Below are 18,829 nucleotides of genomic sequence, written 5' to 3' on the forward strand. Positions count from 1 at the left end.
AGACGACGGGGACTCGGTACTCAACCCCCACAATACCAGGCGCAACAACTGGGATCCAGAAACGGGAGCTGGCATTTTCCACCATTTCATACTCCCCCAGAGCGTCGAGGAATCATCTTTGATTAGTGTAACTAACTGAACAGATTGAGCAGTCTATTGAGTTTAGGAAGGTCGTCATCTTCTATGTAGAGAAGCTCCCTCCTCGCTAGCTTCTCCATCATCGTCAATCACCACGGTATCTATGGCCGGCCCGGGAGGAGGGCTCGTCACCATGACTTCTTGAGATGACTCGGGGGCGGCATTCTTCGCCCTCTTATTATTTCCCCCGGTCGTGGAGGAACGCCTTTTTTTTTGGGTTTCTTGTTCTCCGGACGGGGACTCTGAGAAGAAGCACTTACACCAGAATCAGTCTCGGAGATGCTTGTCTGTGAAAAAGCCTTCTGCAGCAGCCTCCCCGTATCAGCAGGATCAGCCAAAAATATCCTCATCGAGGAAGACAACTGAGCCCGGGGTAGACCTATATTCAGCAGGAGAGAAGAATCAGACAACGTTCTCATAAGAAACGATAAGGACAAGATGAGTTGAACTTACCATGATTTTTAGCCTTTCACCAATATTTTCAGGGAGAGCTCTTTCCATGTGCTGGTTTCGGGCATCGTGATGACCAAAATATTCTGAACCCATTAGTCCAAGCCTTCAACCCTAGGGGGAACCCACTGAGTCGTTGAGACGGGTGAATGGGAGAAAAGTTAATAATGACGTGGAATGGTCGTTAACAAAAGCAAAATCAAACTATATACTTACGAGTGCGGTTCCATAATCGGGAAAGATGGAGCCGAGGCCGAGATAATATCAATGGTGGAAACTGAAACAAACTGTTCCATCCACCCACGGTTGTTATCATCATCCATGTTGGATATCAATACATGTTGGATATCAATACATGTTGGCCCCATTTGCGGAAATTAATCATCCCCCCACGGAAGATCTTGGGGGAATAAAGGTTCATCACGTGAGATACGGATAACTCCTCCCCCATTTCTTGGCACAGGCGCCGAAGGAAAGCAATCATCCTCCACACAGAGGGACGCACATGTGCCAAACATACTTGATAGCGGTGGCAAAACTCCGCAATAACAGAGTCAAGCTCTCTACTCAGAAAAAATATCCCCAAAGTGAAGGGATACATATAGAAGTACGTAAAATCCTTCTTGGATAAGATTACCCGTTCTGCCATATCAGGAGAAATAATGTCTAAATTCTAGCAATGACAATCTTTCTTTAAAGCAAGAATACTAGAAGGATGGATGTAAGAAGAATATCTGCTAACGGCCCATGTACGAGGGCTAGCAGAAGGAAATTTCTCTCAGAAGTCTTTAGTTATGACGAGACTTCTCGGGATGATAGTGCTCACTGTAGAGGGAGCGGCCTCATCGGCTTTGTTTTTGTTCTTTGAGGAACTGAGATTTTTTGAATAAGAAGTCATTATATATTATAGAAGAAGGAAAAGCTTTTTCTTCTCAAGAAAATTAAAGAAAGGTTGAAGAACATAGTGCAAATTGAATGAAGAGAATTTGAAAGAGTTTGGAGAATTATGGGGTGTGAATAAAGGAGGCTGATGCGTATAAGTAAAGGTTTAATCGGCTAAATTCATGGTCATGATTACCTCGATAACCGGCAAAAGTTATGATCATGAATCGTGGGATGACGCGTGTTTGGGGCATTAAATGTGGAAAGACGTGCGTCTAATCATCCATCGGAAGATTTTCAGAAGGGGTCAGAGAAATTCCCGCCAGAAAGAATGTTTCTACCAACTTCCTGGTGACACAAAGTTATGTCACCGGAAGGTAGGGGACTATCCATATAGGGTAAAATATGATATATTAAGTGATTGCATAAGAGAGTGACACGTGGAGCCGAAGGTAGAGGATAGCTAAAATACAAGACAATTGTTCCATTTGTTACGAGAAAGAGTAATGCTCATAAGATGCAATAAATAGAATATTCTACAACATTTATAAGTACACTGCCCGTTACACAGAATTTGTCATTCATGCCCCCGTCACACATTTTTCAATGACCCTCATAATTGACATTAAAGAAGGGCATGATCTTAGGACCTTGTTCCCTAGGTACAACTATAAATAGTGAGCTATGTTATCATTGTAAATGACACAATTTTTCTAGCAAACTTACGCTACAACCTATTAAAAGCTTCATACAACTTTATCCCCTGGTGTTTTTATTTCATCACTAGTCTGCCCGGAAGCCCTGCTCCCGGAACTACTGTTTATGCTATTTTATTTTCAGCTCAAGGCTAAGTATTTTATATTTATTCAATTCTTTTATTATTTTAGGGTCGAATTAATTCACTTGTCTAGAAATCACGTATAAATTCAACTGTAACATTTTACGGATAAAAAAGTTCTAAAAAATAAGAGATCTCAATTATGTTCCAATTGATAATTGCTCTTTGATGTCGACCTAAGCTGTTGTGCCGCGTTTTTTTATTCCTTATACATTTCAGTTCATGTACGAGGAGACCCGAAACGCTGACATGGTCTAACTCAATTTTTTTTTTAAGAGGGAAAGGGTCTAAATACGTACCCGAAGTTATCCAATTTTGATTTATTTTGCATCCTTCGAGTTACTAAAATTGTTTTATCATTGTTTTTGTTCTCTAGTGTAAAATGAATAGATACTACATGTTCAAATTCTTCAACAAGGTTAAATTTTTTAAAAATATATCCTTCAACATTTGACTATGCCTTAAAATTACGTGAAAATAGTAAGTCCTAGCCAGTTTTCGAACTAGTAATCAAAAAATAGTCAGCGTTTGTAAAAATATTAAAAAATAACTATTGTTTTGCTGAAACACGAAAAGTTCGAGCATGATATGCTGGATTATAAAGCTTATGCGTGTAAACTTCCACCATATTATGTTGGAACTCCAGCACGAAAAATTCCAGCATAATATGTTGGATTATGGAGCTTATTCATTTAAACTATCCGCACATTATTTTAGAACTCCAACACATTATGAAATTTCAGCATATTATACTGAAATCTCATATGTATAAAATCTGAACTCCATCATATTTTGCTAGATTGTTTCCGGATTTTTAAGGATATTTTTGTTCAGATTATATCTTTACATGAAAAAATGATTAAATTTCAATTACTTTTGAAACTGTAACTATTTTTTAATTACCAATTGTAAATCTGGTTATTTCTCTTTTTTTCCCCTAAAATTATCCTCATGTTTGAAAGCCCGTCTGGATTCAAGGGAAAAAAGAGTCTTTTTTAATTGTCTTGAGTTTAATACCTAGATGATTAACAATATTACATGGTAAAGCTTTTTACATTTTGATGTGAGATTTACAAAGTGACAAAGAATTGAGTGTTGTGTTTAATTCGACAACATAAATTTGACCTTCCAATGAGTCTGAAAAATTCACACATAATTAAGTAATTTTAATGTGACGAAAAACTAATTTTGTAATTTTATTATTATGACAAGTAAATTTTATCCTTAAAATTAACCGGTAATTCAAATACCACCCATTATCTTCATCGTCCTTCACGGACACAAAAGTTACCATGTGAGTCTTGTCTTGTCTCTCGTCACTTGAAGTGAAAAATCTACCCCCAGAAAAAAAAGAAAAAAATAAAAAAATAAAAAAGAAATACAGTAAATTCCTTTTATAACCCTTTTCCACTGGCTGCTACTGGTACATATTCAGCTACGTACTGTAAGCAGAAAGCATTTTGACAGTACTGAATAAACATCAATGGAGGAAATTCAGACCACAACTTCACTCCCATCGCTAAGGCTGAATTACGACGTGTTCTTGAGTTTTAGAGGCGAAGATACTCGCGAAAACATCACTAAAAACTTATACGATGCCTTATACTCAAAAGGCGTCCGAGTGTTTCGAGACACAAACGGGTTAACTCAGGGCGACGAGATCGCACCAGGTCTTATGGACGCAATCAACGATTCAGCTGCAGCTATTGCTATTATTTCACCCAATTATGCTTCGTCGAGATGGTGTCTAGAGGAATTAGCAACGATTTGTGAGTTGGGTAAACTCGTTCTGCCCGTGTTCTACCGGGTTGACCCGTCGGATGTTCGAAGGCAGAGAGGACCGTTTCTACATGATTTTGAGAGTTTGGAAGGAAGATTTGGAGTGGAAAAGGTGGTGAGATGGAGAAATGCTATGGAAAGAGTTGGGGGAATCTCCGGCTGGGTTTATTATAATAGGTAATAATAATTTCTCTCTCTTTCTATCTTCTCTCTAACCAATTGGAATCAAGTTACAGATTAAATATTATTAATTGAAGATACCCTAGACATGTGATTTGGTACAAATTAAATAATTTGCCATGAATATTGACAGCCCTAAGTTCGATGTAGTATACAATACACGGATTCAACTGGACCCATAACCTGAGTAAAAATTTGTATGTAAAAATTCATCAAAATTATAAAAATAATAGATATGAACTCATAACTTTAAAAATATAATGGATTCAATGTTAAAAACCTTAAAATTGAATCCATAGGATTTAAATCCTGGATCCGCCTCTCGCCCTAACGTCTGGATTTGGTGCAAGATCAACCCTCGACGGTTGCTCCAGCATAGACACTTGACAACACTAGGATCGTTGGTTGATTGATAGGGAGATTATGATATCCACATAAAATTCAGAATTATTAAAATAATACGAGTATTTTTTTTTTTGGCTGTTCAAAATAATAATGTCGGTTCACAATATTTCTCTTTTCCTCGTAACTAAAACTCGGTTCGAGTTATATGAGAATCTGCATTGTTATTTTAAGCAAGTCATTTGGTTAACTCGCACTAACAAAAATAATCATAGCACGAATTTCAACATAACTAATAATTTGTTTATTCTAATTTATGTGGCACACTTTTTTTTTATTATGTATCAAAAAAAATGTAATTTTTTTAATATTTAGAAGCAGCTTAACTTTGAAATTTTGTTTTTACATTTAATGAAATTATTTATAGCTACACAAATATTGAAGGATTGATTTAGACCACAAATTTCAAAATATATTCTTTCTTAAACTCTGTACTCAGTCAAACAGTGTCATATAAATATGTAGGTAAGGAAGGAGTAATATATTTGATCGGTTGTAATTTAAAAAAATTGAGCAGGTAACTTATAAGATAGTGTTTGGCTAGCCATACTCCGGAGAGGTTCTAGGATATCAAGAAGATGGGTTGCACTATCACAAAAGGTGGATGCAAGATTTAAAATTGACGTGTTCAACCTTTAGATTTAATTATAGAAATTTTACAGTGACAAAAGGAGAATTATGATTTCCTTTTTTGATAATCATGGTATAAGTGCCAACTTGTGCGCACCTCGACTAATTACACATGATATCTGTCACCAACAACAGATATCAGGTAACTCTATCCACCAAGGTTTGGATAGAGGAAAAAAATCACCTAGTATTTTTTTCCTCCGCTGGGATTTGAACATGACACCTCGTGGTTTTCACCTACTACATTAACTATTAGGCTACACCCTTGAGTGCAGGCAGATGCGGAGCTAAGATTCAAGTTTATGAGTTCAGAATTCTAAACATTTTAAGTTACTGAGTTCTAAATTATTAAATTATAATTAATGAATTGTGTTTGAATCAAAACTACTGAATTCGCCGAACTCCTAGCCAGAACACCGACTCCGCCCCTCAGTGCAGGAGAATAGAGATTTCAATGTGCCAGACTGGGAATGTTGAAAGGATATTAAACCAAAACAAAGAAAGGAAGAAAAAATATTAAGAACTTAGTAGGCGTTTGGACATAAGAATTGTAAAATTTAAAAAAATGGTGAAAAATATTTTCAAGTGAAAATGGTATTTGAAATTTAGAGTTGTGTTTAGACATAAATTTCTGTTTGGATTGTTTTTGAAGTTTTGTGAGTGAAAATTATGAAAAACAGTTTTTTGGAGTTTTTCAAATTTTCGAAAATTTCAAAAATGCATCTTCAAGTAAAAATTGGAAATTTTACGAAGAAACGCTGATTTCGAAAAAAAGTAAATTTTTTTTAGAAAAAATTTCCATCAAATTTTATGTCCAAACGGGCCCTTAATTAAATGCAAGAAGGAACGTGGTCATTCCCCGCGACAAAATAATTCTTAAAGTAAATAGTCCCTACATCACAATCTCTAACAATATGTGTATAACTAAGTCATAAATTCGACTATAGATCCGATCATCCGACTGACTTGGAAGTTGGAACTGCAGTGTCCCCATGCACGCAACAATATTTAAACTTGGCCTACTTTACAAATATTATTTTGTGTAACCAGAATCTTAACTCAATAAAATACGTTTGCTTAATTTTAAAGTTGTGGTGGTCCTAGATGGGGTTTGATTATTTTATTTCTATATAAACAGGTGCAGATTAATGAGCAGCTTTTGAGTTGCCCGTGTATATTAGAGCTTATCAGTTAGTATCACTTTCAATTGCTTACTTGTGCTTTTAATTGGTTTTTTATTTAGTATTTATTTTCAATCAAATAAGGTGGTTAATTCAACTTCATTGTTCAGTAGTGTCGGACTTTATTAGCAGTCCTAATGGTTCAAGGACACCGTTGTATCATGCCAAAGAAAATCAAGAATACCTCAACAATATGGAACAATTACCTACTATAGAAGAAGTAATAGCCTTTTCTTTTGTTCTTGCGTACAAAGAAAAAGCTAACAGCTTAATCGTGATGATTATGAATCTCAAATTTCTTTCTAATAATTATAAACGTGTTCTTTTAATTAACTGCTCACTATTATTTTCCTTAAACAGAGATATGCTAGTAACTACTTAACCATAAAGCAAAAGATTAAATAATTGAAAAGTAAATTATATGAGGAAGAACACTAGTCTCACTTGAAGTTAATTTGGGAATGAGTTCCAAATCTCAGCTGAGGCAAAAATATTAGATGATTTTTTCTTATATGTCCAAGTTTTGGTGGACATAGTTACCGGATACATGTTGCTGATAAGAGGTGACAGGTATCCCGTGGAATTAGTCTATGTGCGCACAAATTGGCCTGCACACTACAGATATAAAAAAAAAGGGAAATGACTAGGGTTGAGCCATACGCCCATGCACACACTGGGCCGAAGCCACCTTTTGCTAAAGGTTGTTTAATTCGTCGAAATATTACAAAAAATTACATTGTGTATATAAGTAAAATAATAGATTTTAAATATATATAATATATATCGAACACCCTCAAATTGTTTTTACTTCTTTCAAGTCTTATTACCTTTAAAAAAAATTCTGGTTTCTGCACACACATCTTTTACATATTTGTTGAAATCATCCCTTTTTATCGTGAATAAAATTGTCTTAAGCAAGGAAAAGATTACACCTAGGAAAAAGAAAAAAGAACAACTATCTGAACCATATTCACATTTTCCCGTATCATCTTCGTTTACATCTCAACTATCTTGTATAAGGTTTTAGGAAAGAACTTAAGTACAAGAATTCTTACACAATTAGTGTATTTAGCATGCTGTATCAGGTAATTTCTGATATTTTCCAGATTACCATTTATGAATCCCAATATAACAATAACAAAATAGCCAGTGTAATCCACAAGTGGGATCTAGAGAGGGTAATGTGTATGCAGACCTTACCCCTACCTTATGCGATGTAGAGAAGCTGTATCAGATAGACCGGTTTAAAAAAACAAAGCAAGTTTGAGGAAAAAGAACCAATAGTGAAGAGGCCATGTTGGAAATACCGAAGAAAAGAAACAATAACGACAATAAAATAATAGATAGCCGACGCAAAGGAAACAACATGTAATAAAGAAATTACAGAATAGAATAATACGAGAACAATAAAGGAGGAGCAGCTAAGGTGCTCCAAACTGTCACCATGCCTCTCCCACAGGAAAGTGAGGCATTGCTCTTCGACTATCTACTAACCTTCTACCCTAATCCTCGACCTCCATACCCTAATCCCAATAATACATGTAATTATATGTTACTCCCTCCGTTTCAATTTAGATGATTTATTTTGACTCAGCATGAAGTTTAAGAAAAAAAATAAGATTTTTCAAACTTGTGCTTTTAAAAGGTTAAGGGATAAATGTTTTGTGGGGTCATGACATTTGTGTAGTTATAAAAGCTTATCATTAAGGGTAAAATTGGTAAAATGAAGAGTTTAAATTTGAATTATTTCCAAAGTTAGAAGTGTGTCATTTATTTTGGAACAAACTAAAAAGAAAATTACATCATCTAATTTGAAACGGAGGAGTACTATTTTTCAGTGATCTGATTGTATAAAATTTCTCATTACATAGAAGTTAAAATCATAAAAGTTTACTAGGAAAAGGAAGACCTTCCAAATTAACAATATTGATGTTTGCTTGAAATCTGCAGTGAAGAGTCACAGTTGATACAGACTTTGGTGAAAAGAGTTTTACAAGAATTGAGCAATTCCCCAATATTTGTAGCTCCATTTGTTGTTGGAATTGACTACCGTCTGGAAGAACTCATAAGACAGTTAGATGTGAAGCGCAGTGGTGTCAAGATCATTGGGTTGCATGGAATAGGAGGAGTTGGTAAAACAACTCTTTCTAAGGCTCTTTATAATAAACTTGCTTCTCATTTTACACACAGGGCTTTTATCTTGAATGTTAAGGAAATAGCTGCTCAACAAGGCATTGTGTCCGTTCAGAAGAAAATAATACAAGGTCTTTTCCCGAGCAAGGTCTTCTCCTTCTCCCCTGGTAATGCACATGAAAGAAGAGTAAAATTCGGACGATTTCTTCAAGAAAAGCGTGTCCTGCTCGTCTTAGATGATGTAGATTATGTAAATGATGATGTAAGCATATTGAAGGCACTAATTGGAGGGAAAAACTGGTTCTTTGAAGGGAGCAGGGTTGTTATTAGTACTAGAAACAGAGGAATTTTGCTAGAAGACATCGTTAACGAGACATTTGAGGTGAGAGAATTGGGTGGTCCTGACTCACTAAAACTATTCAGTTACCATGCATTTAGAAGACAGGAGCCATTTCCAGCTTTTGTGAATATGTCCAAGCAAATTGTCTCAATCACTGGAGGGCTACCCTTGGCTCTTGAAGTTTTTGGTTCTTTCTTGTTTGATAAAAGAAGCGAGGAGGAATGGCTAGATGCTCTAGAAAAGCTAAAACAAATTCGCTCTCCACATCTTCAGGAAATCTTGAAAATAAGTTATGATGGTCTTGATGATGAAGAGAAGTGTATATTCCTGGATGTTGCATGTTTATTTCTTGATCAATTAGAAAAGAAAGCTGAAGATGTAATTGATGTGATGAAAGGATGTGGTTTTAGAGCCAGCATTGCATTTGACACTTTAACTGCTAGATCATTGATTAAGGTAATTGATGGTGGGGATTTGTGGATGCATGACCAGATAAGAGATATGGGAAGACAAATTGTTATACAACAAGGCATTTCAGATCCCGGAAAGCGCAGCAGACTTTGGGATGTTGCTGATGTTTTGAGTGTGTTACAAGGAAGGAAGGTATGCCTTCTTTACGATTTAACTTATACGTGAAAACGTCTTTTATATTATCAGTACATTTTGACATGTTGTAAGAGTTAACCTGCCTTGTTTTTCACGTTACTAATCCAACTCTTTACGAACAGGTAGTTGTAGTTACTTTAGGTGACCGGATAGTGTAACGAAGTTAAATGGTTTTATTATATAGTATACTAGATTTAGCGTCCTGTCTACTTCTAGACCATGGTCTCATAACATGTAGCGGATTTTGGAGGTAAGAGATTAATAAAAGAAGACCCTTCAGCTATTTCAAGTTGTAAGACAAATCACTAGCTAAAAATGAGAAAATCTGTAAATCAGGATTAAAAGCATTTAATTTGCACTCCCAACACTAATGTTAAGTCTTAAACACTTCCAGACATCTTGTATTATTAATTTTCTTTCTTAATACACTACAAGGACTCCCAGTTTTTTTCTTGTGTTTTTGTTTTCTGCTAAACTTACATTTTATACTAAACAAAAAGAATTTGTCATGAAAGCAACAGGGGACACAGAACATCCAAGGGATCATCCTGGATCAGTATCAGAAGCCATCATCAAAGATTAAAAGCACGAAAGCAATTACTAGAGAGCATTTTCAACAAGTTCCCACTTTTACTTCTGCATTAGCTTACATTAAAGAGTTGTGCAAAGAACAATTTCAAAATGATGCAAAAGAAACCAATGATTTGGTATTGAACACTGAAGCATTTGATCCAATAGTTAATCTGCGGCTACTCCAATTCGATAATGTGAAACTAGAGGGAAATTTGGGGAAGTTACCTTCTTCACTAAAATGGCTCCAATGGAAAAGGTGCACACTTTCAAGCTTTTATTCTGATTATTATCCAAGTGAACTTACCATGCTTGATCTCTCAGAGAGCCAAATAGAGAAGTTTGGAAGCCGGGAATGGACTTGGACTCGCAAAAAGGTATGCTTTACGTGTCATGCTGATGAAATACTGATTACATTTTTCAACTATTAAGCTTTTACATTTTTGACATATATAATTAATTAATGTCAAGTACTTGCTGATTTAAGGGTGATGCTCTGGCAATAAAGAAGCAAAAATATGACCTTACCAACAAAAAAAAAAAAGACACTAAAATATCTCTTTATCATCTATGATCATTTATTATTACAGCATTGGTTATTAGAAAGCTCATAAAGGGAATTCATAATGACAGAACTTTAGTTATATACAAATTGATTACCTGAATTGCATCCTGTAGTTGATGAAAGTCCTGATATGCTCTCATTTCTTTTAATCTCAAATATAGATTATTTATGCATGCTTCTCTAAACTTTGCAGGTGGAAAACAAGTTGATAGTTATGAATCTCTCTGGTTGTCATAAAATAACAGCTATTCCTGATTTATCCACGCATAAAGCATTGGAAAAGTTGATAGCTGAACGTTGCAGTGCATTGCAAAGGATTCACAGAACAATTGGGAATCTGAAAACTTTACGTCATTTAAATTTAAGAGATTGCCGCAACCTTGTTGAATTTCCAGGTGAAGTCTCCGGGCTGAAAAATCTTCAAAAGCTGATACTCTCGGGCTGCTCGAGATTGAAACAGTTACCTGAAGATATAGGCAAGATGAAGTCCTTACAAGAACTTCTATTAGATGGGACTGCTATAGAGAAGTTGCCTGAAAGTATATTTCGCTTAACAAAACTTGAGAAGTTAAGCTTAAGCCAGTGCCACTCACTGAAACAACTTTCCCGGTTCATAGGAAAGCTAAGTTCTTTGAAGGAACTCTCTCTTAATGGTTCTGCTTTGGAAGAAATACCTGATTCTATTGAACATTTGCAGAACCTTCATACATTAAACTTAATTAGGTGTGAGTCACTTGCTGCTATTCCCAATTCTTTTGGCAACCTCAAATCTTTAGCAAATCTCTGGCTTTATGGCAGTGCAATAAAAATGATGCCAGAATCTATTGGTTCTCTGTATTATCTTAGGTCCTTATCGCTCGGAAACAGTCAGCATTTAAATGCATTGCCTGTTTCAATTAAAGGATTGTCTTCTTTGGTTGAGCTTCAAATAGACAAGGTTCCAATTATTAGTCTTCCAGATCATGTTTTTGGTGGACTTAAATCACTGAAGAATCTTGAGATAAGGAACTGTGAGCGCCTTGGCTCGCTTCCCCACTCCATTGGAGAATTGTTAGCTCTTAGAACAATGACTCTTACCAGAAATGATGCTATTAAGGAGCTGCCAGAATCAGTTGGGAATTTGCAGAATCTTGTCATATTGAGATTGACCAGATGTAAGCGACTTTGCAAATTGCCAGCTTCAATTGGGGAACTAAAGAACTTAGTACACCTGCTAATGGAGGAGACTTCAGTAACAAAATTACCTGAAACATTTGGGATGCTATCGAGCTTAATAATTCTGAAGATGGGAAAGAAGCCTTTCTGCCAGGTACGCGCTGGTGAATTCATAGTTATATTAAATCATGGATATATGTATGTGTGTGTGGAAACTATGAAAACTAGTATACATGTTATATTTTGAAACCATGTTTTCAAAGAATTTATAACCTTACACAGCTTGTTTGGATGATTGTTACCCATTGTATCGTATTATGTTGTTATCCCAAAACAATGTTTGTTTTGATTGTTTATTTAAAATTGATTGTATCGTATTGTTAAATCCATTGTTCCGGAACAACCAAAAGCCCCATTTTATGAAACAACCGATTTGGTATGGTGTGATCATTTCTTATTTTCTTTTCTAATTATGTCCTTATTTATTACTCCATAATTCTATTTAATCATTTAATTTTTTTTATTTTAACTCCAAATCTCCAACCTATTGACCTACTTTGTCTTCTTTCCTCTTTTCTAGAGTTGTTTGCCCAGTTCTTTTTATTATCCAAGTCTCTGTTCGATTCTTTGTCTCTTTTCACCGTTTTAATTTTATTTGGTGCTGCTAATATTAGTTAACCTTTTTTTTTTCCAGGTTTTTGCTCTTGTTTCCAAGCTACGTAATTAATGATAAATTAGTAGAAAGAGGTTTTCTTAAATTATTTTTATGTGTAATTCTTGATAAATTTTATTTAAAACAGTTGCGGGTATTTTAGTGAATTTATCAATTACAGTACTGTACGATGCAGTCAAACCAACAACAAAAATGTTATTTAACAACAACAAACGATACAATCTATTCAAACGTTATATTCATAAAATGATACAGTACAATACAATATATTATAAAACAATGGATAACAATTATCCAAACATAGTGTTAAACTCATAAAGATTAAACATTGGATCTGCCTTTGCAGGTATCACAAAGTACTGAAAACACAGAAGCAGCTACCTACACAGAAAGGGAAACAGCACCTGTTGTGCTTCCTTCGTATTTCTCAGAGCTATCCATGTTACAAGAACTTGATGCCCGTGCATGGAGAATAGTTGGGAAAATACCGGATGATTTTGAGAAACTATCATCTTTGGAGATCATCAATCTTGGTTTCAATGATTTTTCCTATCTCCCGTCTAGTCTGAAAGGACTACTTTTCTTGAAAGAGCTCCTTGTTCCCCACTGCAAACAGTTGAAAGCTATTCCTCCTCTTCCCTCAAGTTTGCTCAAGATAAATGCTGCAAACTGTGGAGCACTCGAGAGCATACACGATATCTCAAAATTAGAGTTCTTGCACGAGCTAAACCTTGCAAATTGCATGAGTTTGGTAGATATCCAAGGTATCGAATGCTTGAAATCCTTAAGAATGCTACATATGGCTGGATGCAATGTCTCCTGTGCCTTTATGGTTAGAAGCAAACTTGATAAGGTACTGTTTTCTCCTATTTAAGTGTGTGCGGTACGACGGAAGTTGCTCTCTACAAAAAATATTTTTTTGTGGAAAAATGTTTCCCGGTGTTTGGTTGCTAAATGCAGAATTCAAAAACAAAATATATCAAAGACTAATAATAATATTTGCAAATCATAGAGTAGTTTGATGCAATTCTTGAGTATTGCAGATTGATAATAATGTCTAAGGGTAGGTTAAAGCAATGATATGAAGTAAAGAGTTAAGATAATTGAGAAGGAAAGTTACTTCCCCCAATTATTTTTTCTCTTTTGGTAGAAATGTTTTTCCCATGATGATATTTTTCGGAAATAAAACACCAAATAAATGACTTACTTTCGAAAAAAGTTCCCCCCCCCCCCCCCCCAAAAAAAAAAAACTGTCATACCAAAAACACTCTTTGTTTCATTCAACTTTTTGCCAAAACAGTACTTACCTGTTAGGCTAATGAAAAGCTTCACTCTCAGGTTGCTGTGAAAAACTTGTATAATTTTAGCATTCCAGGCAGTGAAATCCCAAGTTGGTTAACTCCAGGTGAGGTGCATTTCTCAAAACACAGAAACAATGAAATTAAAGCAGTGGTTATTGCCATAGTTGTGTCAGTGAACTGTGCTAAACCAGATGATTTAAGGGATGAATTGCCTGTAATAGCTAACATCCATGCAAAAATCGTTAGAGCAAATCGAGCAGTTTATACTACTGGTATGTACTTGGTAGGAGTCCCAACTACGCCCGAGGATCAAGTTTACTTGTGCAGGTACCAAGATTATCATCCACTAGTTTCTATACTCGAGGATGGTGATATAATACAGGTGGGCTTGGGCAACTTTCCCATTACTGGGATTGAACTGAAGAAGTGTGGAATACATTTAGTTTATGAAAGTGATGATGATTATGAAGGTAATGAGGAATCATTGGATGAGAGCCAACAATCTGTATCAGAAAGATTAACAAGGTTTATTGGGGCTTCTAATACAGAGAGCAATGTATTCAGCTCGAACTCAGCTCAAGAAGATGGAGAAGAGGAAAGAAGGCATAACTATTTTAGTTTCGTTAAGGAGATTTTCTGTGCTTTAAAATACCTTCTCTTTAGGTGATTTGCAGCCTTCCTTCTAGCACGAAGGACTTTGTATTCTCAAGCGTTTGCTTCTCCCAACTGCAGAAAGCTCAAGTTTCTACCTCAACTTCCCTCAAGTTTGGAATGGTTAAATGCTGCAAACTGCTCCGCGTTGGAACATGTATCTAGTATATCAAATTTGGAATATTTGGTAGAACTCCACTTCAGTAATTGCAAGAAGACAATAGATATTCCTGGCATTGAATGCTTGAAATCTTTGAAAAGGTTGTATATCATCGCGTGCTTTGCTTCTATAAAAAAGTGGATTTCTAAGATTCTTTCTCCTTCTTCCCTCTTAGACACCAAGATTATGTCCACATTTTTATATCAAGTTGACTAGGACTCTGAATGCAGGATTGTCTAAGGCATATTAAGTACCTCTATGTTCAAGGGGATGATGACCTTCCAGATTGGTTTATTGAGGGAGTACCTATTAGCTTCTCAACTCGAAAGAAATGTGATATCAAGGGGGTGATCATTGGTATAATGTTAGAATCAAGTGCTTATCATTATGCCAAAAATTATAGGTGATAACAATGGCGCAACTTTATTTTTTACTGTGCAAAGTCTTCAATGGATACCGGGGATTTGGCCCCTGGCTAAACCTACTAATGATAGAGGTGCAGTTTCAGCTTCGATTAACTGAATCTCAATTATCTCTGCTCTCATTGTGCCTATAACGTAGCTTACCCCTGAGAAGCACACACTATAATAAGAGGCAAATTCTGATTAGCAGCCCAAGCCCATCAAGAAATAAGCCCTATGTTCAAATACGACTCCAACTTGCACAGGAAAAATGGCTAACAAGTTTTTGGGCGGGTAAATGAAATATAGCCTGCGTTTGTAGGATAATTGAAAAATAGTCATTATTTAATGCATAGAGAGATGCAATCTAGACAAAAATACCTTTACCTGCAATATACAAAAAGTCCAGCATGTTATGAAACTCCTGCATATTGCGGGCAGATCTCTTTTAAGGAATTAACCAATTCAGTATTCACAGCTTTGGTCCCACGTTTTTGGGCAGATCTCTTTTTAAAATTGAAAACATAAAAAATATAGTTACTTTAATTCCAAAAAGTAGACTCCAATTCCCACGTTTTTTCATTACTTTTTTTATTCAATTTATTAAAAACCTGAAAATTCGACTACAAATGTTTTTACATATAATTTTACATAGAAACAGGAGGAAAAGAAAAAACAACACTCCACTATCTTCTTCCCAAACGTAGACATCAAAACCTAACCTCACCACTTAAAATCTGTCTCCTATGCTATCCTCCTTTTATTTTCTTTTCCATTCCCTTTTTTCTTTGCTTAAAATATAGAAATTTGCAATATGGATACAAAACTTCATGAAATCAGTCAAATTTCAAGCAACTCGATGCCGTCTCAAAGTTAGATTCGTTCGAATGGGGGAAATCCCGGATCGTTTCAAGCCTGAAATACCATATTCCATAGAGTTGATTTTACAAGATCGAAATGTAACATATTCAACTCGTTTTATGGATAAATTGTCCACAATAAACTGTACTAATTAAACGATTATGTGTAGTACCGACATTCTATTTCTGTTTCTGAAAGTTTATCATTGGAAAGTTTGTTATTAATTTCTTTAGGACGAACATACAAAAAACATTTTGCTTATATATGAAACGATTATGTGTAGTATGAGTATTTCTCTAGCTGTTTGTTAAAGTTGGATTCACAATTGTGTTTCTCAATTGTTTAAGAAAAAGGCCAGTAAGTCAATGCGGTCTTAAACTTTACATGCTGCAAAAATCATAAATTAATAATTTTTCACTCTCTTTGAAGATTATAAAGGCCATGAATCTCTGTTAGTTATTACATTCTTTTCATTTATTTGCCTTCTATGGTGTACTAATTCAGGGTACTGGTCGTTTCGTTGCCTTCTAAATAAATCATGTGAAGCATATATACTTCTTAGCTGGTGTCGCTTCTGCTAAGGGTGTTGAAGGATTTGATCCCAACGCCGCAAAGAAAAGGTTTTTTGAGATATATTTATCAAAGGTGATTGAAATTCTCATATTTTAAAAATATCTACTCTTTTTGTTATAAGGTTAAGAATATCTACCCTTAAAGCACTTTCCATTTAGAGATAGTAGCTGACCCCAAAACTGACAATCATTTGTAGTACGTAACACCGAATTCTGGCATAGGTTTCCCTGGAGCTTATGAACTTGTCTCTCAGGTATGTGACCTGTGTTGCAACTTGGCTCTATGTTCTTTCTCTTTCTTCTTTATTGCTTTTCATTAATTTAGTGATATGGTACAACTGTGTAAAAGAATGGTCTTAAAGTTGATGTTGAATCTAATGCTGATAGGATTAAAGTTGATGCAAACTTGGCTGCAACAGGCTTACCAATAACGATGTGAGTTAATGTAGTGTGCTTTAGCTGTGAATAGTACTCTCATTCTTTCTATAACCACCATGTAAGAGACACTGAATTGTACTGAATGAACACATGGTGAGATTATATTTTATTTGAAATTATCAGTATAGATATATTTTATTACAACATCTTACCTGATAGCTATTCATGAGACGCTTGGCTTTGTGAGTATAACTACTGTTGTGGACATTGCTGGAGATAAACTGTTTGTTGAGATAATGAATCTTTTAGTAATGGAATCAAGAGCTCAGACTCCAAAAGAAGTTAATATGCTTGGATCTAATCCCAAGAGATTTTTGTGACTATTTTATTGTTCTATATCATGATAACTCTAACTTTAAAATTGCTTCATAAGTTCGACTTGTCTATTAGTACTAATCTCTTGGTTGTCTGTATTTAGGAGTTTATTTATGGGTTGTTAATCTTATCAGACAGATAAATGAAAAATGGTCCTAGCTCTAAGACAAAAGTATCAAAAGGGTTGTATGTCTGGGCACATAGTACTGTACATGCATTTGTATGTATGAAAACACATGATCTATGAGTTGGTTGGTAAGAACATAGTACTTTATTGTGGTTTAAAAGTGGGAGTTTACATTTGTGATGAGAATGGCGGGTTTGCAGTGAAATAATTGAAAGCCCCCTCGCCTTTATCTTTAATTATCTTTTTATTTATATTTGACCTTATTTCCTGTTTCTTTCATTGACAGGTTTGATGCCTTTATACTATGTCGCATTCTTCCATCCATTGTGATATATGACTTTCTACTGCTTCAAATATAAGAATAAATTATTCTACCACATCTTTCCTTTAAATTTCATTACTTTAAGAGTTTGGAGATTGATGAAAAAATAAAGAACACTCACTTGTGTTTGATTGGTCTTTCAAAGGTTTTAAAGAAAACCAATCAAAGATAATTGAAATTCTCATATTTTAAAAATATCTACTCTTTTTTTTAATAAGGTTAAGAATATCTACCCTTAAAGCACTTTCCTTTTAGACATAGTAACTGATCCTAAAACTGACAATCATTTGTAGTACGCAACACCGATATATATATGTATTGAAGTTTGTTTTGGAAAAAAATAGAAGAATACGAGCTTGTGAAGGATATTTTGTCCAGAAAATTTGGTGCAGCAAGGCTCATGAGGCATATTGATGGCATATGTCTATGAAATATATTAAGAGAAGGGAATTTATCTAACTAAACATTTTAAAACTGATTTAAATTTCTGATGCTCATTGTCTAATTATTTTGTTGTCATAAGTTGAACATGTATCCGATATCATGTAATGTTCTTAGATTTTATTGTACATTAATGAGAATGCAGCAAGAGAGATCGTTAATCAAAAATCGCTTCGACAACCAAATATAATTCGATTCAAAGATGCAATATTGTCAGCTTATATTTTGTTATTTATTTTATGAACCTGCTATATTTATTTGCGGAGAATATATAATGTAGGTTGAAATTCTCTGGTAGGAGAGCCTCCAGTCTTAGTGGAAAAGCAGCTTGGAGCCCTTCTACCATTATCAGTGTGAGACTGCTCGACGAAATTTAAATTATAATATTTATGTAGATGCTAATATATTATATCAAATCTTTTGAGGGGAATATGCTTAATAGTGTTTTATTTTTCCAATTGTTGCTGCACAAGGTATGTGTAACGCCTCGGAAAATTTTGAACTACTTAAGCGCTATTAAAAAAGTCGATGTGCGCTAATTATATTATTTTGTGTGAAGACGTGGACTATTAATAGGATGAATATTAATATCATATGATAATAAGTGAACGAGACATATTATAAGTGACGTGGGGTCTAAGGAGAGCCCTAAGTTCAAGTCAAGTTGGAAATTACATGATAGGCTAAAAGATCCAAATGAGTACGCACAAGACCAAAC

General features: G+C 35.0%; 1 protein-coding gene and 1 long non-coding RNA gene across 5 annotated transcripts; both read left to right on the forward strand.

Annotated features, from left to right (window-relative positions):
- The first annotated feature begins 3,545 nt into the window (after positions 1-3,545).
- LOC107779069 (uncharacterized) lies at positions 3,546-15,152 on the forward strand. Of its 4 annotated transcripts, none has more exons than XR_012706563.1 (7): positions 3,546-4,264; positions 8,431-9,556; positions 10,075-10,506; positions 10,888-12,003; positions 12,869-13,375; positions 13,861-14,735; positions 14,865-15,152. XR_012706563.1 is itself a non-coding variant. In XM_075247854.1 (6 exons), the coding sequence occupies exons 1-6, from the start codon at positions 3,792-3,794 to the stop codon at positions 14,488-14,490; spliced, it is 4,284 nt and encodes a 1,427-aa protein (XP_075103955.1). In that variant the 5' UTR covers positions 3,546-3,791; the 3' UTR covers positions 14,491-14,783. The 4 variants fall into 4 exon arrangements, 2 of the variants coding, with proteins under 2 accessions (XP_075103955.1, XP_075103956.1); XR_012706564.1 differs by having other exon boundaries at positions 3,547-4,264; positions 10,081-10,506; XM_075247854.1 differs by lacking the exon at positions 14,865-15,152 and having other exon boundaries at positions 13,861-14,783.
- A 599-nt stretch (positions 15,153-15,751) lies between these two features.
- On the forward strand, positions 15,752-18,528 carry LOC142178511 (uncharacterized). The gene is made up of 3 exons (XR_012706677.1): positions 15,752-16,541; positions 16,666-16,722; positions 16,856-18,528. It is a non-coding gene; the product is annotated as an uncharacterized LOC142178511 (long non-coding RNA).
- Positions 18,529-18,829: the final 301 nt, after the last annotated feature.

This window comes from Nicotiana tabacum, chromosome 24 (assembly GCF_000715075.1).
Source record: "Nicotiana tabacum cultivar K326 chromosome 24, ASM71507v2, whole genome shotgun sequence".
Classification (NCBI taxonomy): domain Eukaryota; kingdom Viridiplantae; phylum Streptophyta; class Magnoliopsida; order Solanales; family Solanaceae; genus Nicotiana; species Nicotiana tabacum.

What these genes read in the sequence shown, in the direction of transcription:
- LOC107779069 (XM_075247854.1), top strand. Translation starts at nt 3,792, where the DNA reads ATGGAGGAAATTCAGACCACAACTTCACTCCCATCGCTAAGGCTGAAT. An exon ending in GTGTGTTACAAGGAAGGAAG is followed by an intron (nt 9,557 to 10,074) that starts GTATGCCTTCTT and finishes TTGTCATGAAAG; the next exon opens with CAACAGGGGACACAGAACAT. An exon ending in GAAAGAAGCCTTTCTGCCAG is followed by an intron (nt 12,004 to 12,868) that starts GTACGCGCTGGT and finishes CTGCCTTTGCAG; the next exon opens with GTATCACAAAGTACTGAAAA.